Below are 25316 nucleotides of genomic sequence, written 5' to 3'. Positions count from 1 at the left end.
CAATGCATCTGTTGGGATTTCAACCCCTCCAAGTGCTGGTTTGAGTGTAGTATAATGCTTTTTATTCAAAAACCCACATACTGAACTGTCACCAGTTCTTGGGTGATATAAACCCAAATGTTTGCATTTAGTGGTTCCTTTCAAACCAAGTTCCTTATTCAGTTTTCTGTATGGGCCTGGGATTTGCTACTGTGTGCTGATTTTTGCAATATTTGGTATTCCTCTGGGCTTTTTTTATTTTTTTTTTTTTAATTGTACTAAAAGCCCTGAATGATGGATGTGATGAGATGAACACAGGCTTGGTCTGGCCCTTACCTCACCAATCTTTGGCTTTAAAGGTGTCAATTTATTGTTTCTTTTTCATGTCAGTGAAGTGGCATTTGGCACTTTCAGTCCCTTTCCAGGGCCTAAAGGAACTCCAGAAGAGCTTCAGAGGGACTTTGGGCAAGGCATGGAGGGACAGGACATGAGGAGTGGCTTTAAACTGCCAGAGGGCAGAGATGGATGGGATATTGGGGAGGAATTCCTCCCTGGGAGGGTGAGCAGGTCCTGGCACAGGGTGCCCAGAGAAGCTGTGGCTGCCCCTGGATCCCTGGAAGAGTCCAAGGCCATGCTAGACAGTACTTGGAGCAACCTGGACTAGTGGAAGGTGTCCCTGCTCATTGCTGGGGAGGTTAGACTAGATGAGCTTTAGACGGTCCCCTACAACCTCTGTCTCTTGTATAATTCCATGATTCTCACTCCTTTTTCTAGAAAATCCTGCAATATTCAGGAAAACACTTTTTTTCTGCTCTTGGGAACAAAGCTCTCCTGGGCTGAACTTGTTCCTTCAAAGCAGATCTATGTGAGAGCATGAAAGCAGCTGGGGGAAAGTGATGGAGAAGTGACCCAGGCCACACAAAGCTGTCAGGATGGTTTAAAGTGTTAAATCAGCTGACAACTGCTGCTCAGCAATTTTGCAGCAGGGTTAAAGTTTAGCAATTCTTGTCTGGGTGTCATTCATGACTTAATACATGCCTGTGCTCCCAAATTGTTTTCCTTATCAATTCCCACTTGTTCTCCAGGCTGTCATTCCATGGGAGCTGCCCACAGGGGCATCCCAAGGGAGTGCATTTGCCTCTGGGGCTGCCAGCAGTGATGGATGGGCTCACCTGGAGCCAGGTGCTGCCTGGAAATGCTCCTGTCACTCCTTTCAGGCACATCAAACCTTATGGATGGGGCAGTTGGGCATTGCAGGGGGTGGCCTTTGCAGCAGCAAAATGCAAATAATGCAAATAATGAGTGTGAAATGGTCATTCTAACTGCATCAACAGTGCCACAAATACTCACTACTTGCCACAAGCCAAGAACTCCACAACACATTGCAGCCTTACAAGCTAGGGCACTAAGGGAACAACTTACAAAATGCCAAGATTTTGCAAAATCCCGACTTCCCGAAATCCTGAGTTTATCAAAAAATGAACTTGAAAGAGCCACTGAGGCTCAAACAAAAACTATTTAAAAAATCATTGCTGCTTTACAAGTAAAGCCCATTAATAGGCCATGTTTTAACTATAAAAAAACCTAGTTATTTTTAAAAGAGTGTTATAAAGCAGTAAAAATGCAAAATTACCTAATAGTTACTCTCAATGCAAAAGAAACCCCAAAACATTATATAAACCACTGTCACTGTGGAGGCTGGAGGGAATTTCTGGTTGCTTTTCTGACCCCTTTTTGGGCTCATTGCTGCGCTTGAGATGCTCTTGGATCTGTTTTATTCTCAAGTCTTGCACCCCTTCTAATTACTGAGGGCTTGCCAAGCACTGCAGGACAGCTTGGGAAATGAAGACTTGTCTTCTTCTCCTCCTTTCTGACTTATCTCAAATGGGAATAGTAATTTACCCCTAAGATGCTGCTCTTACCTGTGCTCTGTAAATGGATCCCAGCACCAACCTGGGTATTGCACTCCAGGGAGAATCTGGGAAGCATCTGCTGCTGCTGGCACATTAAGTGGTTATGAGCACTAAAACAGCTCTATGAGAAGCCAGCACTCAGCTTCTTATTAGTCCAGTGCCTCTGTGACTTGAAAACAAATTCAATTTGAGATTTTCAACACTTGCAACCAATGTTTAAAGCTATAAGAGAGGTAAAAAGCTGAAATGGCTCTAAAGCCTCCATTACAATTTCACCACTGATTGAAGGGTTTTTCAGAGGTGGCAAGAATGATGTAGGGAATGCTGGGCTCCAGGACAGCTTTGATGAATGGAGACGAGAGATCTCTGCAGGCTGCTCTTAGCATATAAAGTTTATTAGGGATGGAGAAAGGTCTTGCTTGGAGCTGCCAGACGCAGCACGTGGCAAGGCTTGAGGGGATGGAGGAGGGAAGAGACAAGGGGTAGAGAGGATGCTCTAGGAGAGGGTGGAAGTTCCAAGAGAGGGGAAGATCCAAGAGGGGGGAAGATCCAAGAGAGCGTCTGGCTCCTCAGGGTCCCCTTATCAAAGGGCTTCAAGGTGGGCTGGAACAAGACTTGGGCCAATGGGGTCACAGACACTTGATGCTTCAGGGGAGGGTTACAGGTGTGGGGTGAACCATGCATTGGGGTGAGATGGAACAGTCCATTTGACTTTTGGACTTATCTGTAGGTAAGGGCATTGTCCAGCCAGTAGGGGAGATTGTTTTCATCCTGGCTGTACTATTTATCCATCCTTCCCAACAGGCAGGAATGATTTTTGCAGCTGCTGCTGGGCTTACCTTCTTTAGAAGCCTGCAGTGACTCTGGGGAGGGGAGTGAAAGTTCTCCCAGCCCTGGTGCTGGGGATGCTCTGTGGGGATGGCCATGGGTGAGGGGACAATGCCTTTGGAGCCTCCAGGGTGTCTGAGGGCACAAAAAGCAACAGGAGGAGAGGAAGCTCTCCAGTCTCTCCATTTCTGCATTGCTTCCACCAGCACGGGCTTGTTCAACAGCTAAACTTGCCCTGAGTGAACTTTTTTCTTTCTTTTCTCCCCCATTTCTTGGCAGTGAAATGATTCATGTTGCTTTGTGGTTTTTATTTAATTGGTGCCTCTTTCCCTCCCTTTTTAACCTATTCTGTTTTTCTTCCTCTTTCGGTGGTCACATTTCTTCTATTTGCTTGAAAGGAGAGAAATAGCCAAAATCCCTTTCCTCAGAGCTGCAGTTCCACCAGGCTGCTCAAAGGCTTTAAACTCAGATATTTCATGTGCACCAGAGCTGGCTGAGGACAAGGAGTTCTTGTCCTCTCGTTCTTGATGATGCCGAGTTAAAGACAACACCAGACTAAGAAAGTGATTTTATTTTGCCCTGCTTTGAGATCAATAAAGAAAAGATGTGGATGAATTTCTTGGTGTTTCTCAGAACCAGGCAGAGTGTGTTCCTTCTGCTATTAATGGGGGTTTTTTTGTTTTTTTTTTTTTTTTCAATTTTGATTTTTCAAGACTGATTTGTTCAGAGGCTCTGGGTGTTCAAGTTGTGTGGGAACTCCTGGTGGAGAGCAGAAAATTAACATTTCAGAGATTATTGTTACCTCCGGATGTGTTTTGTCCTCCTTGGAGCAAGTTAAAGCTTGAGGATGCCTTCAGAATCAGGAGATGCATTAAATGCCATCCAGTTACCTCTGGAAGGTAATTTCCTAGGTGGAAATTTGGTATTTTCTGAATTCTGGTGCCTTTTTAATTGAAGTCTTGATCTTGGCAGGCTCCACCTTCTGCAAACACCTCAAAAGATCACAAGGAAAGGAGTTAGTAAGGGGAGAAAAAACAAATATGTGGCCATACTCTGGGGAAAACTCATTCCATTCATGCACTGCCCGATTTTTGGAGTCTTGCCTCACTTGTGAGGTTGGGATGAAATGCTTTTTGCAATGATGGAAAAGAGGCTTTGAGTTTAATAATTCATGTATGGACATCTTGAGCTTTGTTTAAACACTTTTGTCTGTCATCACAGTGCTGGCTTGAAATGGGATTAGGGTTTGTTTTCCTTGGCTTCCCAAAATTTTGCTTGAGAACTTCGGCTCTGTTATTAAGCCATGTTTATTGTGTAGAGACACTGACACTGGTGAGGAAAGCTTGTGAAATAAATCACGTGCTTCTTGTGTGTTTGGCTGCTGCTTTTTATTTGTTAGGACTTTTTACAGTGGATTTGCTTTCATATAATTTGGTGGGAGGAGAGTGATTTAAATATGTATTTAATTCTTTCCAGTGGTAGGGAAGGAGCACTCTGTAGCTGTGTGCTGTCACTGATGCCTGCAAAATTGCAGCTATTTATCCTCCTCGGGGTCCTGTTGCAGTCAAATTCCAGATGTCAGTTTGCTGGGGTTTAAAAATTATTTTAATTTCCTTAGAGGTCTGGAGAGGGTGTCAGGATTGATTTGCTGTCTGTGAACAGAGGCTTTGGTTTTGTGGCCTCTGAGCATGAAAGGCAAACTCAAGGTCACTATTTTGTCTCTTCAGAGGCTTTGTGAATATGGGAAACCAAATTGTCCAGGTCAGTGTCCTCTTGGAAATGCTGCTTTTCCTGAAGGGACAGTGAGAGAGTTGATGGGGAAAATGGGGTGGGTTGGATTATCCTGATGGAATTGCTTTTGTCTGTAACAAGTGCAGGACCCTGTTGTGGCATCAACCTGAGCAGGAAATATTTGTAATTGTTTTCAGGGCTCACAAAGAGTATTGTGCCTTTTACAGGCAGAGAGATGGCTGTGTGTCAGAATCTGATATTGGTGATTCCGAGACTGTAGAAAGTCTCTATCTGTCTGCCCCGCTGCCAAAGCAGAAGCCATAATTGGTCTGTGCTGGTTTCAGGGTTGTTTATTCTGTTTATCTCTAACATGTTCTGCTGCCCTGCCCAGCTCTGTCCTGCAGGGCAGCGTGTGGGGCTCTGCCCTCAGTGGGATGTTACAAACATTAAATACCAGAAACTCCCTGGGCTGGATTTACAATAACGTGCCAATATCTGTCACCTACGTTGAACAGTGTGTCCCCAGCCTAAACCAACAGAAAAATGCCAACACCACAGTGAAACATGGAGGGCATGAAGAAGGAGAAAAAGGACAAGACACACCCAATTTCCTCCATCTTGTCCCCTTTGGACCCCTCATCTAGAATCCTAAAATTTTACTTTTGCACCCGTGCCACACTTAATTATTACTTACATCAAACACTCAGAGCTGGTAATTCATCCTGTAAGATTGAAAACTCTTTTCCATGGACAGAGATCCCAGACAGTGTCTCTGGGGGCTCTGTCCAGGGGGTTCCTGACCCCCTGCCAGTGTCCCAGACCTTCCAGGGCAGCCAGAGGGATGCTCTGGATTCTGACAGCTGTAAACCCCTTGTAGATTTTCCCTGCTTCTGAACTGCAGGATAGGGGCAAAAATGAAATAGGGGTGCTTAGACATTGCATGAAGTTGATTGTAATGATTCCTTTGGAAAAGCTTTCTGGTAGTGACTTTTAGGGAAAATCCCAGTGTTTTACTGGCAGGCTGGCTTTCACTCTGTGTCCAGGGATGTCCAATCCAGTTGTTTCCAAGATGCCCCTATTATTTTTGGGCTGCTCCCTGAGCCTTGATAGAGATCTGCTTATTCCTGTGCCCTTCCTGTGACTTTCCTTTGTTGGGAGCATCTGGTGAGGGTTCATCTTTGGGAAAGGCTGAGGAGTTTTCTTTGAATATGTTAAACTAAAAAAAACTAAAAAAACATTGAGGAGAGCAAAGCTGGGCTAGAAGAGCAGATACCTGAGGTGATGGAGGTTGGACCAGCTGAATTCCTGGAGGGAAAAGGTGGAGAGCTATGGACTAAACAAGTCCAGGCCTAGGAGTGCTGGTCTTAGTCTTCTCAGACAGCAGACAAAGATAATTTGGTTTAAAAAGATGCTGTTGGAGGGAAGATTCAGAAGCTGCAGGATTCTTTATAAAATTAACTTTAAAAGTTAAAGCACAGCCTCAGTGTAATGAGGAGTAAAAGAAGGGAGGTGCAATGTGTCACTATTTATGGCGTTATGGTAATTCTGCTTCCAAAGCAGATCTTTAATTTGTACCCTGCTTGAGTTGTTGACTCTAATTTATAATCCAATAAAACTATAGGTTGTTGCTCAAAGCAGGCCAGGGATATTATGTCAGGCCAGATCTAATAATTTAGGAGCAGTTTATTAAGCTTAATAGCATCTAAGGTGCAATTGCTTTTATAGGCTGGCTTATCCCATGTGGCACCGCCTGGTTTGTTCCAAGATGTGTCCTGAATCCATGGCTGCAGCCGTGTCTGGTTGCTCCTGATAGGGGAATTGTGCTGTCCAGTGGTGATATGAGTTGTTTTCCAGCCCCTCTGCCCCATGGCAGGGGTTTGGATCTGGATTTTCCAACCCAAACAATTCTGTGATTCTGTTTGTAAGCCCTGCTGATTCTGAGTCTGTGACGGCTGTTAATGGAGTTTTGGGTTTTGGGATTTTTAGGTTTCTGTGTGGTTGGTTTGTTATTTTGTGTTTTTAGAAGACTTTTTTTTGTGTGTGTGTGTGTGCTACAGGCCATCATTTTGACAAGGTACTTTTGATAAGGCTTATTTGCTTTTTTTAAATACCTGCCAGCAGGAAACAGAGTTCAGCCTTCTCTGAGCTACTGTGTGATTCTGTCAGATTTATTTTCTATTCCTGCATGACCTCAGGCAGCCGCCACGTCTGTCTGGTGGTTTCCCACATGCATCAGCTCTGGGAGCTGGGTGCACTGCATGTTAATAACTCAGTTTTGCACTCAGCATGGAGCACAGCAAGAAGAAAAAGACTTGGCCACAGAAAGAAATCTTCCAGTTCCTCTGAAGTCCACATTTTCTGCTGGAGACCTTCTGATGCAGGGGGATGTGTGAGGAGAAAAGATTAGGCTGTTAATGGAAAGAGCCCAAACTTCTGGACAAGATTCTCCAGGCAAAACCCCCAGAGAGCTTAAAGATCCCCCTGAGCCTCCTTTTCTCCAGGCTGAGTCCCTTTCCCGGCTCATTCAGGCACTCCTGGGGCTCCTTCCTCAGCTCTCTTCCCTTCCCTGGACATCTCCAAAATGTGACTTTTAATTTTTATTTTTTTTAATGGATCATATAAGTGACCTCAAGCTCTGTAAATGGTCCAGATCTGTTCTCTTGGCCAAACTGGATGGTTTTGTGCCTGCTTCTGGCAACCATTCTCCTGCTGGGGATGCCAACATCCATATGCACTTCTCCCTGTGGCTCCTAATTTGAGGTTTGGGTAGGGGCATATTCCACCTTTTTTCCTGTCTCTTGCCTCATGCAAGCTCATCTGTAAATCAGGTTGGCTTGTGGCCACAGCCTGCTTGCAGGCTGCTGCCAGGAGATTTATTGATACTACTTTCATTATTTTATTTTTAGGTTTTTTTCACTCTGGCATAGTGCAGTTGTTGCTTTAAGGGAGGATGTTTTGGAGGGGTGGGCCTAGGCTGGAGAAAATCAGTTTTGACATTATTTCTTTGATGGATGAACAATTGGTAGGAAAGCTTTGCTCATTAAAGATTTGTGTGGTGGGGAAAAAAAAAAAACAAACTCATGTCAGGCCTCCCTGGTTTTGTCCTCTCCATCCTTTGTGTTGCTCCCAGAGCTGCTGGCCACAGCTGGGAGATGCTTTGGGAAACACCCCCTGTGATGTGACAGGTAAGGGACAAATCAGCCCTATTTGGGTATTAAATGCAGCAAGAACATGTAAAAGATCACATCCCTCAGGGAGAATGCTCCTGCTTGGCTTTAGAGCTGTTGCTTTTCCTTTTCTCCTGGTTCTGAAAGTTGCAGCTTGTTTGGTGCTGGAGGAAACCCAAGGCAAGGTTCCTCTGGAGCCTGTGGGCTGAAACAGCAGATGCACCTCCTCCCTCTGAGCTTCCTGGGCTGCCTTTGGAGAGGAAGGAACAGAGAGTCCTTCTGCATCTCTGTGAAATACTCTTGATATTCTCTCAGCAGATCTGGAGCAGTAATAGCCAGGCTGCTGAAGAGGCTATAAAAAATCAGAAATATGGCTTAGCACTTGCTATATTTAGGAATTCCATCAGTCCCGCTGAAACAGGAGCTGTGGATGATTCAGGTATTTCCTGTGGCAAAGGATTGGTTTTTTTGGGGTGGGTGTCCTGCAGGCAGGCAGTTGACACCCTCAAGTGGGTTTGTAAATGAGTTTTTACTTTTCCTGTGCTTTGAGTAGGCAATGCTGGTTGTATTTTCATTTTGAGAAATAAACAGATGCCTTATACCAAATATGCCTTGATATAATTAGTTGTAATTAAGAACCAGGACTGCTTTAGCTGTTGATTGAAAAACTGGGTATTTTTCTCACCAGCTGCTTCTCACTGAAGCAGTTTTGATGCTCTGAGATGTATGGAAAAAACCCAGCCCAGCCAAAGGCAGAACAAGTTCAAGGCCATTCCTCCCTAGAATTCCCTTTCTCAGAGGTACAAACCCCTGCTTAGGGATTGTGATGACAAAGCTCACAGAGGTGACAGATGACTTTGCAGTGACTCTGCAGATTACTTCGGTTTTGCTGCACAAGCAGTTTTGCTCTTGCAGGAAGAAGGAGAGAAATGGACTGGAAAGCTTTCTTTGCAGGAGAGGTAAAAATTAAATTACTGTAAAATTCAATTTTTTTTCTTTACTATGCATTTATCTTACCTTCCTTTAGGTCCAAGATGTTTTGGTGTGATCTGAGCAGTGCAGGAAGAGAAAAAATTTGTTCTGAGTGTGGTCAGCAGCCTTTAGAGCATTTTGATGTCTGCCAAGCTTCCTTTCCAAGGAGTAGATTGAAGAGCTCCTTTGCTCTATGAGAAAGGTGGAGAAGGATCATGGAATGCAGGTGTCACAGAGGTTGTGCCTCATTTTGGGCCATATTCTGTTCCATAAGCAGGAGAGAGGTTGTGTTGTTGGGATAAAACCCAACCCTTTTGGGTTGGTGCTGTTGACATTCTGGGCATGATCTATTTCTGTGTTTGGAAATATTTTTTATTAGCATCTATCTCAGATGTGAAGCCAAAAGCCACGTTTTCCATTGTCTGTAAAAGCCCAGGCTGCAAACCAGTGGTGCTTTGAGAATTCTTTCCTGCATTCTTCCCCAAGCTGGGATCTGTCTGGTCCATTCCTCTCCTGGCCACCACAGGACAGGCAGGGGCTTTATCTCAACTTGCTGAATTCCACATTGGGTTGTGCAAAGAGATGAAAGTGTGAAAAGCAGTTTGCTCATCCAAATTGTCCAGAGTCACGTGGGAGAGCTGCAGGATTAGCACTTTTTTCCTGGCATGTTTTGCAATCAGTGAGTGATGGAGTAGGGAAAATCTTGAGCTTTGGGTTATTTTCAGTGCCAGCTGTTTTGAACTTCCAGAAAATGCCCTCTCCAGGTTGTCCTCTGGAAGGGGAGTGGAAAGTCAGGCTGGCTGTGCTGCTGCTTGGACAAGTTGTGGAGTGCAGGAGCAGCAGTTTGGCAGATTTGTTATTTCTGTTCCACCTTCTGTCACAGGCGCTTTAATCAGCGCGCGGCTCTTGAGGAGAGCCATAATTATTCCATTTCTACAGAGCTGAGAAGATGAGCCACCTTAAAATGCCTTTTCTGGAGCTGCAGGCTATTTTGTGGTGAGGAAATGAAGCGAGTTTTTTCTCCAGAGTCCCCACCTGGGTGCTGTTTTGCTTCCAAGGGCACTCACTGGACATCCCAGCAGCGATTCCTGGGCTGATCCCCCAGTGTGGGCAGCAGGAAAAGGGGAATTCTGCCCTTGTTCCCAGGTGAGACCCCACCTGCAGAGCTGCCCCAGCCCTGGGGACACAGCAGCAGCACCTGGAGCTGCTGGAGAGAGCCCAGAGGAGGTCCTGGGGATGCTCAGAGGGCTGGAGCCAGGCTGGGAGAGCTAGGGGAGCTCACCTGGAGAGGAGAAGGATCCAGAGAGAGCTCAGAGCCCCCACCAGGGGCTAAAGGGGCTCTAGGACAGCTGGAGAGGGACTGGGGACAAGGCATGGAGGGACAGGACACAGGGAATGGCTTCCCAAAGGGCAGGGATAGATGGGATGTTGGGCAGGAATTGTTCCCTGGGAGGGTGGGAGCCCTGGCACAGGGTGCCCAGAGAAGCTGTGGCTGCTCCTGGATCCCTGGAAATGTCCAAGGCCAGGCTGGATAGGGCTTGGAGCAGCCTGGGATAGGGGAAGATGTCCCTGCCCATGATCCATTCCATCCCAAACCGTGCTGTGGTTTTATGAAATGTTAAATTTGCTCTGGTTCTGGGAAGGTGACTCAGGAATTCCTCCTTTGGGAACTCCTCATCTCCCTGGCCATACCTCTTGCTCAAAGCCTTCTTTGTACTTTTGCTGCAGATGCTGCAACTTCAAATTAAGAGAAATAAACCTGATTTAATAGAGCAGGGTCCCTCTTCTGGCCTTGGCACTGTTCAGGGGCTGTCCTGACTCTGGAAAGAGCAAGGAGGGGATGGAGCAGTTCCAGGACCTTTTTCAGAAGCACAGGCACTGAGGCATTTCAGGTTTTCCCTCCTGAGGCTCTTGCTCCTGCTTAAAACAGGATGGTCACAACTCGTTTCTCTTGTCTGCAAGTTGGCTGCTTGCCTTTCAGCCCTGGTGATGGGTACTGAGGGGAAATAGCTGCAGGGGAGCCCCTGGCTCCTGTCCAGACACGCATGGCAGGGCTGCTGTTACATAATTCAACTTTGCCATGCCAGAGTTTATGAACATCACGGAAAATGCCCACTTGCAACAGCAATGATGTGAGTGTGGTGTGTCAGAGCTGCTGGGAAGGGAGAAGGGGACCTTGTGTAAGTCAGACCTTTCACTTCTTTGCTGCAGTTTTTATTGGCCTGTAAATTTTGCTTATTTTAGTCCTCGTTTTTGTGCCTCCCAGTGGTTTCTGAATAACACAAGCATTTAGACACCTACTGCTTTAGCATTTTCATTGCTGCTGTCCTCAGCTGGAGACCAGCTGACCCTTCAGGCAGAATTGCTAGATGATCAACCCTTGCAAATGCTTTTTTAATATGTCATTGCCTGTCACTTGTACTACTGATGGAGAGAGAAGAAAGAAGCTGTGTGGGTTTCCATGTAGGGAAATGTTCTGGTTTGCCTTTTGATGTTGATGCTCCTGGTTTAAGTTTGTCCTTCTGCTGTGGAGGTTCCACAGGCTGGTGTTTGTTGGTCATACCAAGCAAGGTTTTCCTAGATGCCAACTGGGTCTAATCTGGTGTTTAATCCAGAAAAAGTGGATATTGGTACCAAGAATGGCACCCACAGCCTCTTTTCCTGCCAGGATTTTGTCTTCCAGCACTGGCTGGAGATGCTCTTGCCCTTTCAACCAGCACAGAAATCCTTGGTTCATTTTTGTTTCTTTTGTGCCAAGCTTCATGACAAAATAGTATTTTTAGAACTTGCCTTGCAGACATTTGCTGCCAAGGAGGCAAGGGAAAATTTGTCCAAGGAATAAACTTACTGGCTGTTTCTTCTCCCAGTCCAACCATTTGCCCTTGTATCTATTTGACATCTATGTCAGATTATTTAGGATCTTTTATAGAACATTTTATTACACGAATCCTGTAAACAATTCTGAAAGGCAGTAGTTCTCTTTAAATAGGGATAAATATTCAGGATTTCTCTCATCCACTGTTCTTCCTATAAAGCTGTGCTTATTAAACTCATAAACACCCAACAGAAGAGAGCTGGGGGCACATCTGAGCCCGAGCTGTACAAATGACAAAAGCAGTTTGGGGCTAGGACAGAAATAGGATCAGTAAAGGCAAAAGTGGAGCTGTTTCCCTGGCACTGAGTTATCCACTGAGGGGCAGGGTTGGGTCACAGCTTTGCTGGGGTTTTCAGAGACTGCAATCTTTTCTAGGCATGGTACAGGGCTCAAATGTCCTATTTCCACCTGGAGCCAGAATCTGACCATTAAGAAAACACCTTCCAAAATCCCCAGGATGTGCACAGAATGTTCCTCCTGCTGATAACAAATTTCTTCTGAGACTACTTGTGTAAAATGTAATTTTACTGAGGCCATTACATTTAACAGCCGTCACTGGCTGTTTTCTTAGGTAGATGATATAGTATTTTTTATTTTTTTTTTTGAGCCTGCTTTTATTAAAGCTGTTTTAAATCCTAACCCCCTTGCCCCAAGATGCTGGTGTTTTAATGAAAGTGAACCATCATCTGAATGCAAATCGACAATGTCATGTGCCTTTGCCAAGGACTATCAGGAGCCTGGGATGAGTTAGCAGGAATAACACCCTCAAGAGGCTCTGAGGATGAAATCCTCCTCCTGCTTGATGCTGATGAGAGCTCAGCAGGGATTCTGTGCCCAGCAAGGTGCCCCACTTCGTGCAAGCCTTGGACCTCAGCCACTCAGTTTCTGCAAGAAGCATGGGTTGGTTTTTTGGGGTTTTTTTTCTTCCCTAGATGAGGCTCACCAGTAAAGACTGAAAAAAATCTGGACCTATGTAGCCTCGAAAAATTAGCTGTCTCCCCTTGGCCTCCAAATAAGAATGTGTTTGGTAAAACAGGAGGTTATGGTGCTTTGTTAGCATCAGGAATGGGTTTGGAATACTTGGGTCTTCCCATGAGTTTGTCCAGGAGCACTGGTTATGTTGGCTGGGCAAGATCCAGTAGGTTAAAAACGTGTTATCAGGAGCTGTGGAAGTAGAGTAAATCATGCTGTGGGGGATAGATTGGGGATCCCCTCTCACTCTCTTCTGTTTCCTCATGAATCAGAGGCTCCCTCAGGGATTTTTGTTTACCTCTGCCTTGAATGAAAGAGGGAGGACATAATTGCCGGAGGCAGAACTGGTCCAGGACGTGATTATTGCTGCTGCAAGTCCCCAGGGGCCTCCAATAGCCAGAGAGAGCCCTGGCTCCAGCTGTGCTTCGTGTCTGAACAGCACAGGAATTCCCACCTCAGTGCTCGAGGCTCGCCAGTGCTGTTTGTGATGGATGCTGCGGATGCAGTGCAACGCTGCCTTTGTTGGGTGTGGACACCCAGAGAGAAACTGGTGCTCTGGCAGAGTGTGTGGGGAGGGAGGGGCAGGCAGGCTGGGTTATCCTTCAGTTTGCATCCCTTTATCCCTCTCCTTGCTGTTCAGGCAAGCAAAACTGTCCCACTGATCCCAGCTTTGCAAGCCCTACCCTTTCTGGTTGTGTTTTTGGAGGCTGGGAGGTGGAGGTGTTTTACAAAGTATAACAATGAGAGAGCTTTGGCTCTCTTTTGGTTGCATCTGTTGAGCTGCAGTTCAGCTCCAGCAGCCCCAGCAGGAGCACATATTTCAGGAATATGTTCTCCGCCACTTTCTGTGACCTGCTAAATGGAATTGTAAATGGAGCGTGTCACAGCTCAGGAATCTCATTCATGGCCTTTTCTAACAAGGTGTGCAGAGAGCTATTTAGCCCAGTCTTTGTAATAATCAAACAAGATGTGCCTGAGATGTGCAGTGACTTACTTTAGGAAACACCTGGTTAAGTGTTGAAGCCTCAGCAGCCACAGCGGCAGGGCTTTCTTTCCTTTGCTCCTTGTTTCAGACCCATTGTCTGTCAGACCCAATTTCTTCCTTTTTCTTCCCATTGCTATAATGACTGGCAGGTGCCTCTTATGCAAGATCACAGGGGTTACCATGGAGTAAAAAACCTTGGCAGTGTTTCTGAAGTGACCAGACTGGCTCAAATTAGTTGTGCTCCCAAATTTAGCCCCCTAGTCACTCCTTCTCCTTCCTGGAGAGGGCTGTAGCAACTGGGGAAAGTCTCATTCTTTATGAAATTTGAAGTACTAAGTCAACACAGGGGGAAGGCAGAAAGTTGAGGATGAGGAGTAAAAAGCAAGAGGTGGAGGAGGAGTTCAAGCAGAGCTTTGCACCAGATGGTGGTGATTGCTGGATGGAGGGCAAACAAAGCCTTTGGGCAGGTTACAAAGTCCTGTGGGAGCTGCCTCATGCTCTGTGGGGTCTTTCAGGCTCCTCCTGCTCCCTTGGGTTTCTGAATCTTCAGTCCAAAAGAAGGCTGAAAGCCTGATCCCTCTGCAGCCTTGGGTGAGGGAATTCCAGCCCAGGCGCCTCAGTTCTGCTCCGGATGTGTGTGAGGTCTGTGAGGCAAACATTTGCTACTCAAATCTATTGATCTGCTCACTTAAATGCTTCAAATCCTTGGAGTGCAAGGTGCTTTCCATCAGTTCTGTCCCTCTGCAATGCCAGATGGAGGTTCTGGGTATGCTTTTGGCAGTGAAGGCTGATTGCACCCTGGGCTGTAACAATGGCAATGCTGGATGTGGGACACTTGGAACACATCTGAGCACTGAGGGCTCCCTATAACCACAGAACAGACAGAAGTGAACCCACTAGGGCCACCTAACTGTTTGGAACAGGAGCCAGGAACAGAGGAGGAGGGCTGGAGAGTTGAGGTTGTGCAGCTGGAGGTGAGAAGAGAGGATTTTGCTGCTCCCAGCAACTAAGGAGAGTCTGTAGAGGTCATAGAATCATAATTTTTTGGTGCTGGAAGGGACCTTGAAGATCATCCTGTTCCAACCCCCTGCCATGGCAGGGACACTTTCCACTGGACCAGGTCGCTCCAAGCCCCATCCAGCCTGGCCCAGAGAACTTGAGCCAAGATGGCTCAAGAGGCAGTGGCACAACCTGCATCAGGGGAAATTGCAGCTGGACAGAAGGGAGATTTCTCCCCATGAGCATGGTGGTGAAACCCTAGGGCAGAGGGTGGAAATTCAGAGCAAGCTGCTGCTTTAAGGACTCTGCCCTCACATACTGAGAGTTAATAATGAAGTTTATAACTTCTCCTTAGGAACTAAAGTGTTCCCATTGACAGAACACTCCAGCTGACACTTGTTCCTGGTGATCCTCAGTTTCTGGTTCTCTTGGGAGATGGAGTCATCTTTCATCCTCAGAGATGATTTAATAACTCACTTGAAGATAATGTTTGGTTTGTTTGGGCAAGGTCCGATTGGGTAATCCCAAAATGAGGATTGGCTGTCAGTTTTCCCTTTGTATTTGCTGGATAAATGTTAGCTCTCCTCCTTTCTTCTTCAAGCTAATACTGATAAATGCCTGCAGCAAATTGATTCCTGAAAATGCCAGAAAACAGTGGAGTGCAGACTCCTTAATAAACTCTTTGTTGGATCCAGGAGTGAATTAAAATGGTCTGAAAACACACTTGAGTGATAGTGGTGATGCTCCAGTCTGACTCCAGCTCCTGGATTTGCTCCTGAGGGGGAAAGCAATTGTTCAGGACTGCGTGGCCCTGATCCCTCCAAAAACCCATTGATTTCCTAAAGGCAGGTGCCTGAGCTGGTGGATATTTATGGACACAAGGATGGTATGCAGGGAGATAAAACACCTTTTGACCTTGGTGCATTTGCAGGTTTGAAAGTGTGGTTATATTGGATATCTCTGAATGTTGTCTGCACATAAAACTTCCAGCAGGGAGATTTACAGTATGGAGCTGGAGGAAGATTCCCACATTGGATTTTGTTGGTGTGGTCAGATCCACATGCTGCTGTCTTTCCTCTGCTTGTGCATGCCCTGCCCAGTGTGCTGCCAGATTTGTGGGAGGGCTCAGGCTCCTTCCAGTTTCCTCTCAGCAGAAATTCCATCCTCAAGCCAAGATGCCCTTCAACAAGAAATTGCTTTAAAATATTAGATTTTCTCTAAAAGGCTTCTGTTTTTCAAAACTGGAGGTTTTCTGATTAAAAAAAAAAAAATGAAGGGGGAGAGGAGGGGTAAGACATTGTTAAAAAGCTTCTTCCTGTTCTAGTTAGATTTTTATTTAGTTATTTCATTATTTTAATGAATGAACAGGAGGTTCACTGTGCTCAGGAGACAGAGAAGGGGTAGGGTCTCCACAGGGACTGAAAGCCATGAATTCCCAGAGGCACTTCGGCTTGAATAAGAGCCTTCTTCCTTGTGGATGACTGGCAGCTCCACAAACAAGAGGGTCAGCTTCCCTCCTCCCCTCTCTCCCCCTTTTTTCTTTTTTTTTTTTTTTCAGTTTTTCCCCTTTTTTTTCCCCTTTTTTTTCCCCCTTTTCCCTCTTTTTTCCTTTTTTTTTTTTTTTTTTTTTTTTAAATAAAAATGTGCTCCAATTGCTCCACTCATCTAACTTAAACTTCTACACAAGTTTGGGTTGTTTCCTCTGCCCAGTCTCAGTGGTGGCTCCTTGTAGAGTTCACAGAACCATGGAATGGTTTGGATTGGAAGAGACTTTAGGGATCATCTTCTTCCAACTCTTGCCATGGGCAGGGACACCTTCCATCAGACCAGGTTGCTCCAAGCTGTTGATGTTCTCCAATTCTTAGTCTTTTAAAGAAAATATCTTTTCATGAGGAAGATCTATAATCTCTGAGGTGGATCTCATAAATTCCAAGCACCCAAAACCTCTTCCCTGTGTTTAAGATGGAACCTTTCTTTCTTGAGGTGGAATGAATCTTTCTTGAGGTGGAATGAATTTTTCTTGAGGTGGAATCTTGAGGTGGGCTCTGCTGTGGTTTCAGCTGCTCTGGGAGAGCTTTGGGCACAGTGGGTTTGTTGTGAGCCTGGTGCAATCCTCACACGTGGATGTGAATCCAGGAGGGAATATGAAATCCATCTGTTCCCACCTGAGCTGTGCTGGGGTGACCTGCAGCACGCTCCAGCAGCAGCATTTGGGTTAATTAATGGGAAAGCTCCTGAGGATGCACACGTTGGAAGGGACCCAAATTCACCCACATTGATGGAATGTGTGCTGTGAGCTCATCCCTGTGGGAATGGAGCCCTAATCCATCCAGCAGTGGCATTTCCTCTGACCCATTCCCAGTTCAAAGCAGGCTTCTCTCCTGCCAGTTCCTTCTGAAGCTCCCTGTGGGTTCTGGGTGCCAGGGAGGATGCTGGAGGCGTGGGTTTGCTTAGGAAGGGTTCTGCTGTTTCATCCCAAGGCTGGGAGATGTAGGTGGATCTCAGGGATGCTAATCCTGCTTCGGATGAGCTGACAAGGACTCCAGGAAGCAGCACAGTTGGAGGATGGCATTTCAGGACTGCTGTCAACTGAGGTGACTCCAGCAGCTTCGCTGGAGCAAAATCCTTCTGCTCTGTTGGCTCCGTGGGCTGCCAGGGAATCAGCTGGCTCTGGCCTTGCATTTTCTTGGCTTTCATGGAGCAGACCATGAGCCAAGAGTGTTGTACTGCCCCTGCTTCCCAGCTGGGTCCAAAGGAAATGTGAGGGGGCAGCTGAAGCTCATGGTGCAGCATTTCAGCAACCCTGGGGAATGTATGTGGTAAAAATAAGAATTTAATACGGTCTCACACATTGAACCCTCTGTTTTGCCTGCAGGCCTCAGGCAGGGTTTGGGACACACTTCTATAGTGCCAGCTTAATTATGTAATTTAAATCAATGTTAATTATAAATATATTGAATTTATTTATATATCCTATCACTATATAAATATTAATTATATTACTTTTAGTATATAATATGAGAAATATTAATTACATGGTTGAGCTTGATGATCTGAGTGTTCTTTCCCAGCCTTTCTAATTCTGTGATTAATAATCCTATTAAAATATTGAAACCTCAGGAAGAGGGGAACATGTAAATGCAGTGATAACCAGATCAATGCAGTCTCTTCCTGGCCAGTCCTGATTTTTAAGATCTTAAGTGTTGATTATCAGTTCCAAGTTCAAATCACACTCTGAATCCTGATACAGTGCTGATCTGCTTTTTGGGAGGAACATGGGCAATTGAAATAGCCTGAATTTCCTGGTCAAAGGATTTCTTTAGTTCACACAAATGGTACCATGCTGGGAGGTGTCTCCTGGCATATGTGTGATCAGCTGGAATGAAGTGGGTGAGAAATTCCTGTTTCTAATATAGAATTGAGAAAGTCCTTGTAGGAGGGTTTGGTAGGAGTGTGTGTATAGTTAAACCTCATAACATCTCCTATAGATCCTACAATAAATAAAATAAACTTCCTGAGCCTCTCTGCTTTCCTGTGCCACTGCAGTAAATAATGCTTTGTCTGGTCTGGGGAGTTGCAGCAAAAGAGACTGGCAGAGCCTTCAGTTAACCAAAACTAATCCCTAAATTGGTAAATCTGTCCCCTGGGATACGAATTTCAGTGCTGTTTTAAACAAGATTAAATCTTCAAGCACAGGAGTGGGTAAAGTCTGTGAGCCAGCATCACAGATGAATCAAACACTGTTTTTTCTGCAGCAAATTCTTTTAATATGTGAATTGGGTTTTTTCCCCCAAAACCCACTAACCTGGAGCTGGTTTTGCTCCCATCTGGCATGGGGTAGGGATTGGGAATGTGCAAAAGTGGTGGAGAATGTGTGTAAAACACTGATTTATATATTTATTTATTTTTAAGGATTCTGTTATTTTCATTAAAATTTTAAAATCTGGCAAACTACAACTTGGTAGAATGTCTTCATTAATTTCCTTTTGGGGCCCTTCTGATTGTGTCTGTTGATCACTGAATCAGAGAATGGTTTGAAGGGGCTTTAACAATCAAAGATGCTGCGTTTTTTTCTGGAAGCCCACTGAGAAATGTGCCTGAATTCACTGAAGGATGCCTCGAGACAGAAGAATTTGCCTGGGTTTTCACAAAACCAGCAAGGCATGGCAAGGGCACCCTCAAGGACAGACCCAAAATAGCTTTTGGAGAGCTTGCCACAAGCTCTGCTGCTTGCATGTAAATAAGGGGGGAAAAATTATATTTATATATACAGGGGGGAAAGCTCAAAGGTTTTAAAATGTTTTCCTTGGCTTGTTTATCAAATCAGTGTCATCCGGTGCATGAGTATCAGCAAAGCTCAGTCCAGAGTGACCTTTAGAGAGCTGGAGGGTGGGATTTTTGTAGAAATTTTGATCTTTGACATAAAAGGTACCTAACACCTCCCTTGCCTTGGAAAACCCTAAATATATGTGGGAATATAACCCATATTTAACATATATGTGCAAGGAGGTGATAGACCCAAATGGAGAGGGGGAGAGAAAATCCCAACAAACAGTGGGGAAATTGAGGTTTGAGATCTTGGGGATGTGCAGACAGGAAGGCATCCAGAAGGAGGGAAATGGTTTGGGTTGGAAGGGACCTTAAAGCCATCCATTGCCACCCCACCATGGGCAGGGACACCTTCCACCATCCCGGGCTCCAAGCCCTGTCTAGCCTTTGGAACACTTCCAAAGTTCCAGGGGCAGCCATGGCTTTGCTAGACAAAACTCGGTATCTTGATCTGAGTTATACAGCCAAAAATTTGGAATTTCTAGCAGAAAACATCATTTTTGGCATAGCAAAAGTGAAATAATTCCATCCCTTCTTATTGCTTTATTTTGGATTTTTTTTTTTTTTCCTATGATGGAGGATACAAGGAAGTGCTCTATCACAGAATTAGTATCCAGGGTGATGCATAAGAAAAAATAGTCACAGTTAAAAATAATTATAAAAGTAAGTCACAGTTAAGTAGGTAATGCCAGCCCTTAGCATGGAAAGGGAGGCAAAAAATAGTATTTTTAAATGGTTCTATTGTCACTCTATTGGTTACATTGTTTTGCATAATTAAAAAGCTGGGAGAGTTCACTAGAGAAAAGAACATTTTCCAAAAAGATCAGTGTGTGCTCAGGGTCTGGAAGGGAATTATAGTGGTAGAGTTGCTCATAGTCTTTTCCAGTCTTCATCCTTCCTTGCTCATTGTGAGAAGAGAGGATTTGTTGGAATATTTTCCCTGCAGAATTTCAGTGTTTTCCCTGCTGAAATGAAAACCCGTGTGGACTGTTGAAGGCCAAGGAGTAAAAACTAACCAGGAGCCCATGGAGATGGTGCTGGTGAGAGGCAGTTTGAAGACACAGGTTGATGTCCTTGTGGTTTTGGATTTTACCCATGGTGTTGGAGCAGGGCCACTGAACAGATTTATATGAGGGAATTCTTTTGTGTGTTGAGTAGAATTTGAAATGCTCCTGAATGCTGGTGCTGGTGTGGTCTGTTTGCAAAACACTTGAAATATGTGGTGGTGGTGGGAGGAATAAATGGTGGGGATGAGTGGTTTGGCTCTGCTGGATCTGAGCACCTCAGGGGAAGGAATAAGGAGTAGGAACATCCTTAATCCGCTGTGTAATCTTCACCATGTGATAACTCCTCAGTCATTTAGGCTAAACCCAAGGGAGGGGAAGGTAGGTGCATGAGAATGGAAAAGTTAATTAAGCAATTGCCTGGAAATAAAAAACCCACCTAAACAACCATCAACAAAAAACCCTCACCAAACAAAACCCCAGCTCCCTATCTGGAAATTTCCCCTCTACCCAGGGCTGGGAAAATTTGTACCATTTCCAAATCTGCCTTTGGAAATGCCTCTTTATCCACTGAGTTGCCACAGCTGGGACCAATCCTGTTGACACCAACCTCTCTTTTCCTCCGCAGTGGGAACGCCTCTGGTTCCTCATCCTCACCTCATCCTTCTTCCTCACCCTGGTCTGGTTTTACTTCTGGTGGGAAGTTCACAATGACTACAATGAAATCAACTGGTGAGTACAGCTTCCCTTAGGAAATTTGGTTGCCATCGTGAACCTGCTTGACACAGCTTTGGGTTCATCTGGATCCTTTGAATGGAACTGTAACGATGAGAAAGGGAAAATGGGGTGGGAAGTGGGACTCAGAGCTGCTTCTGCCTGGTCTATGTGCAGATGTAATGTGGCCTCACGTCTCCACTTTGTGGCTGGGTTTTTGTTTGTTTATCTTGATGATTGGCTGGATTTGAAAGTGACTGAGGGATTTGACTGCAGCTATCCCACAAAAATATCCATGGCAAAAATTCAGCCTGAAGCACATGGGTGTGGAAAATATTATCCAAAGTTGGAAGGAGCTGAAAAGGAGCTTTTCAGTGGGATGTGCTGGAATTTAGAGGTATTGCCAGCTGCCTCCAGTACTGGAAATTATTCTCCCTTTTATTATCGGCAGCATCTTAAAACATTTTGACAGTACCTTGGGCTGTATTATAACCAAAGTGCTTTGACATCATCTTCTTGTCAAGCATAAGATGTAAAGTGTGTTTGAAAACACAGTGCGGAGCTGATCCCTTAAGTGAATCATCTGCTTTAGATGCTGGAGCTGTATGAGGGAGGGTGTTTACCAACATGGCGATGTGAGCTGGCTCCTCCCAGGAAAAAATGGTTTTTTCTCTTTGCTCACACCCACACTGTGAGAAGTGAAACCATCACCATGGCTCTGGATTATTTGTAACAGCAGCATGATACAAATGCCCTTTTTAAAGTGGTATTTTGGAACCTCTTTCTTCTTCAGTTTGTACCCTCAGTAAAGGATGTGATTGCTCCAGTGCAAAACCAGCTCTGTCTGAGCTCAAAGTTGTGAAAGGGCTAAAAACACTCCTTCAGAAATGAAGGAAAGTCCTGGGAATGCTGGGAATGGTCACTGCAGCTGCAGTGCTTCCAGGATTTGGGTCCCCAAATATTTTTGCAGGAATGGAGGGAGATGTGCAGGTCTGCTGTGGGTACAGGAGGCATTTGGGAATTTAACACAGATGTCACCTGCAGCCCAAAGCCCTGTCCTTGCCATGCAGCTCAGGGTATGGGAAGCACATCCACTGGGAAAGGATTCGTCTTGTGCAGCACACGTCTGGAAGAGGCTCTCTGGATGGAAAACAGCATTTCAGGCTATTCAGTGCTGAAAATTGGTCAGTGCTTTGTGTGTGCTGTAACCCCAGTCAGATCCCTGCTCCACACACCACCAGAGGTCAATCAGGGTTTCTGGAAAACAGCTGTGGGAAGGCTGGGTGGGAGGAGGAGAGCACAGGGTGACGTTTTAATTACAGCCATGCCAGTTCCAGGCAAGGGGGAGAAATAATTTCCATTGGGTCTGTGCAGGCTGAGCCTGGCCCTCTTCCCTTCCAGCACAGCTGCATGGGCTCCATGAGAACAGAGCAGATTTGGACCAGGCAGGGTGTGAAGGACTTAAAAGCATCATTTTATTCCCAGCAGAGCTGTGAACCTGTTGCTGATGAGGCACAGTGTGATCCTGTTGTTTAGAAACAGCACCTTTGCTGTTTCTCTGTTGTTGTCACTTCTGGGTCTTGCTTTTGGACAAGATTTCATTGCTGCTTGCTCCTGCTGCCTTCCTCTCTGCTCCACTGTTTTGTCGGCAAGCTGGGAGCTCCCCCAGAGGAGAGGAAGAGCTGTTTGGGGCATGGCACACCGAGCTGCTGCCAGGGCCTTCTAGAGGAACTGGGAGGAGTTGCTGTGATATTGGTGTGAGGAGCTCCTGAGCTTCCTCCTGCCCTCCAGAGCTCATCCCTGGCAGCTCTGCTAGCTCCTGTCACCTTCAGCCTGTCCCACCAGGTGGAGAGGGGCTGGAGGTGTCAGAATCTGTGGTATTGACGATTCCGAGATTGTAGGAAGTCTCTGTCTCTCTGCCCCGCTGCCAAAGCAGAAGCCATAATTGGTCTGTGCTGGTTTCAGGGTTGTTTATTCTGTTTATCTCTAACATGTTCTGCTGCCCTGCCCAGCTCTGTCCTGCACGGCAGCGTGTGGGGCTCTGCCCTCAGTGGGATGTTACAAACATTAAATACCAGAAACTCCCTGGGCTGGATTTACAATAATGTGCCAATATCTGTCACCTACGTTGAGCAGTGTGTCCCCAGCCTGAATCAACAGAAAAATGCCAACACTGCAGTGAAACATGGAGGGCATGAAGAAGGAGAAAAAGGACAAGACACACCCAATTTCCTCCATCTTGTGCCCTTTGGATCCCTCATCTAGAATCCTAAAATTTTACTTTTGCACCCATGCCACACTTAATTATTACTTATATCAAACACTCAGAGCTTGTAATTCATCGTGTAAGATTGAAAACTCTTTTCCATGGACAGAGATCCCAGACAGTGTCTCTGGGGGCTCTGTCCAGGGGGTTTCTGACCCCCTGCCAGGGTCCCAGGCCTTCCAGGGCAGCCAGAGGGAAGCTCTGGATTCCCACAGGAGGTGTCTGTCCAAGCAGACCATTGCCAGCAGCAGGACTGGAGGAAGACTTCCCCCCTCTCTGGGGCTTGTTCCAGCTCTGCACCATCCCCTTGGAGGAGATTTTTCAACCCAAAACTCCGAGGGCCTTGACTCTTTGCCATCCTTGAGGAGGTTTTTAATCTTTTCACCTGTGTGTCAGGCAGCTTGGGCAGGAGTTAGGTCATTTCAACTTGTAAGGGCCAAAGGGCTGTTCTGGGATTGAAATGGGTTTTAGAAGGACAAGGCAAAATGGCTTTGCAAAGCCCAGCATGTATTGCTTCAGGCTTCTAACATTGAGGTCCTTGTTAGTGAAGGTGCTTTGCGCCTCTTAAGTTTTTTTTTTTTTTTAATTTATTGGTTTTTGGCTTTTCCTTTTTTGGTGTCTACACCTGATTAAATTACACTTCAGATCTGCACTGAGTTTTGTGCTGCTCCAGAAGGCTTCACTTTAGCTCAGCAAGGCTGTGGGGAATGCTCTATTTGTGAACCTACTGTGTTCCCCCTGGAGCAGGACCATAAATGCAAGTCTGTGTAGCAAATGTTTTCCTCCTTTGGTCTGGAGAAAGTTCAGCTGCTTCATAGCTACCACGGACCCAGCATTTTCAAACAATCATTTGCACATCAAGTGAAGGCCTGGTGCTCTCAGAGGGGCATTGAAGGGACATCAGAGCAAAACTTAAATGGGCTGAGAGCTAAGGAAGCTCTGGGTGGTAGCACCAGCAAAGACTTCAGAGGAGCCCTCTTTCCTTTCTTCCCTCTTTTTTCCTAACAGCATGTCTGAGTCCCTGCAGATCCTTGGTTTTGTGCTCTTTGACTCCCTGAGCAGAACCTGGACATGGGCCATGCCTGTTGAACCCAAGGATTTGCTTTCCAGACCCCACGGGGGAACTTTACTCCTGGACAGAATTAGAATCAGAGAATATCCTGAATTATATAATGGAGTCCAGCTCCTGGCTCTGCACTGGACATCCCCAAAAATCACCCCAGAGTTTGTCCAAACAGACCAGAGCTTCTGGCTGATGAATGATGCTGGACTTGGATGCTGGGGAGGAGATTGAATCTTTGACCTGCTTTTATATAATGCAGCATTTCTTTTTGTTGTACACAAAAGAAAAAAAAAAAAAGGAACCAAGAGGCAAAAAGGCAAAAAAAAAAAAAAGAACCCAGCCAGTTCCTTGAATGAGCTGATTCCACCTCAGAACCATTATGTACTTGTTGTGCCAAGGGTTTGCATGGAGATAATGTCCACCCTAATCCAAGCCAATTTAAGGATGCTGTTTTGGTTTTGTTTTTTGTTTTTCCTAAAGATACAGAGGGAAAATTTGAATCCAGGTCAGGTCTGAACTGTCAGGAGCTGCAGGAAGGGTTCTGGGGTTTCTCTGCCTCTCTCGATCCAGTTAATTTCCAAAAGGGATTAAAGCACTGGGTTGTCACTTGTGCTTTTTGCTGCCTATCTCTTTTTTTGGAAAGATCTGTTTTCTCAAGTCTTGTCTAACCCCAGTGGAGCTGTTCTGGTGTTGAATCCCTTCTTAATCTGTCCTTCCCACTTCTCCAGGTTTTTATATAACCGGATGGGATATTGGAGTGACTGGTCCATTCCAATCCTTGTAACAACTGCTGCTGGCTTTACCTACATTACAATGTTGCTGGTGAGTAGAATGAAATCCCATTTCTTAGAGTTTTGTGTGCTGGCTTTAAAAAGGCCATAAGCTTCTCAAGCCATCCACAAGTTGAGGAGTTTTCTCTTATAAGTGATTCCGCTCTCTTCTCTTTCTCTTAGCCTGAAGTTGCATAAAATCAAAAGTGAGAAATTGAGTCTTTGACCTCAGATGCTCAAAAGTAAAAGACAGATACTCTCAGAGGAGGAATACAGTTTTGTTACCCGTGGTATGGCCCAGTTTCCACTTCTGGGCACAAGTGGCAGTTGTTTCCCTTTGTGCCAGGGTGCTGGGACCTTCAGGGTGGTGTCCATTCAGGTGGCCACTGCTTCCTGCAACCCCAGGAGCTCTGGGCCAGACTCTGAACTCCCTGCCCCTTGGAGGGCAAAGCTTTTCCCCCACATCCTTGGCTTTGGAGAGGATCTGCTGGCCCACCCTGCCTCCGCTGCTGCTGGCTTGTGTGGTTGTCCCCTTGGATGGTGACGTGTCCCTGTGTGCTCAAACACTCCAGGATGGTGATGTGCCTCTGTCTGACTCTCTGTTTGTCCCTCCCAGATCCTGGCACTGTGTCACATAGCTGTGGGACAGCAGATGAACCTGCACTGGCTGCACAAGGTAAATCTCAGCTCCAGTGGGAGCAGGATCTTGGGAATGCTGGAGCCTGAGGAGCAGGCGGGGGGTGGCACTT

General features: G+C 45.8%; 1 protein-coding gene across 13 annotated transcripts in view; it reads left to right on the top strand.

Moving 5' to 3' along the window:
• The window catches only part of GDPD5 (glycerophosphodiester phosphodiesterase domain containing 5), a 107711-nt gene that overhangs the window by 55407 nt on the left and 26988 nt on the right, over nucleotides 1-25316 (top strand). For all 13 annotated transcript variants that reach the window (XM_085590656.1, XM_077781198.2, XM_021550212.3 and 10 more), the window contains 3 exons: nucleotides 20383-20486; nucleotides 24526-24619; nucleotides 25184-25243. In XM_085590656.1, the coding sequence (XP_085446782.1) occupies nucleotides 20383-20486; nucleotides 24526-24619; nucleotides 25184-25243 (258 nt within the window). The remainder of the gene's footprint in view (nucleotides 1-20382; nucleotides 20487-24525; nucleotides 24620-25183; nucleotides 25244-25316) is intronic.

Source organism: Lonchura striata, chromosome 1, assembly GCF_050655825.1.
Source record: "Lonchura striata isolate lonStrDom1 chromosome 1, ASM5065582v1, whole genome shotgun sequence".
NCBI lineage: Eukaryota > Metazoa > Chordata > Aves > Passeriformes > Estrildidae > Lonchura > Lonchura striata.
The sequence above is the reverse complement of the archived record's forward strand: the minus strand, read 5'-3'. Positions and strand labels throughout refer to the sequence as shown.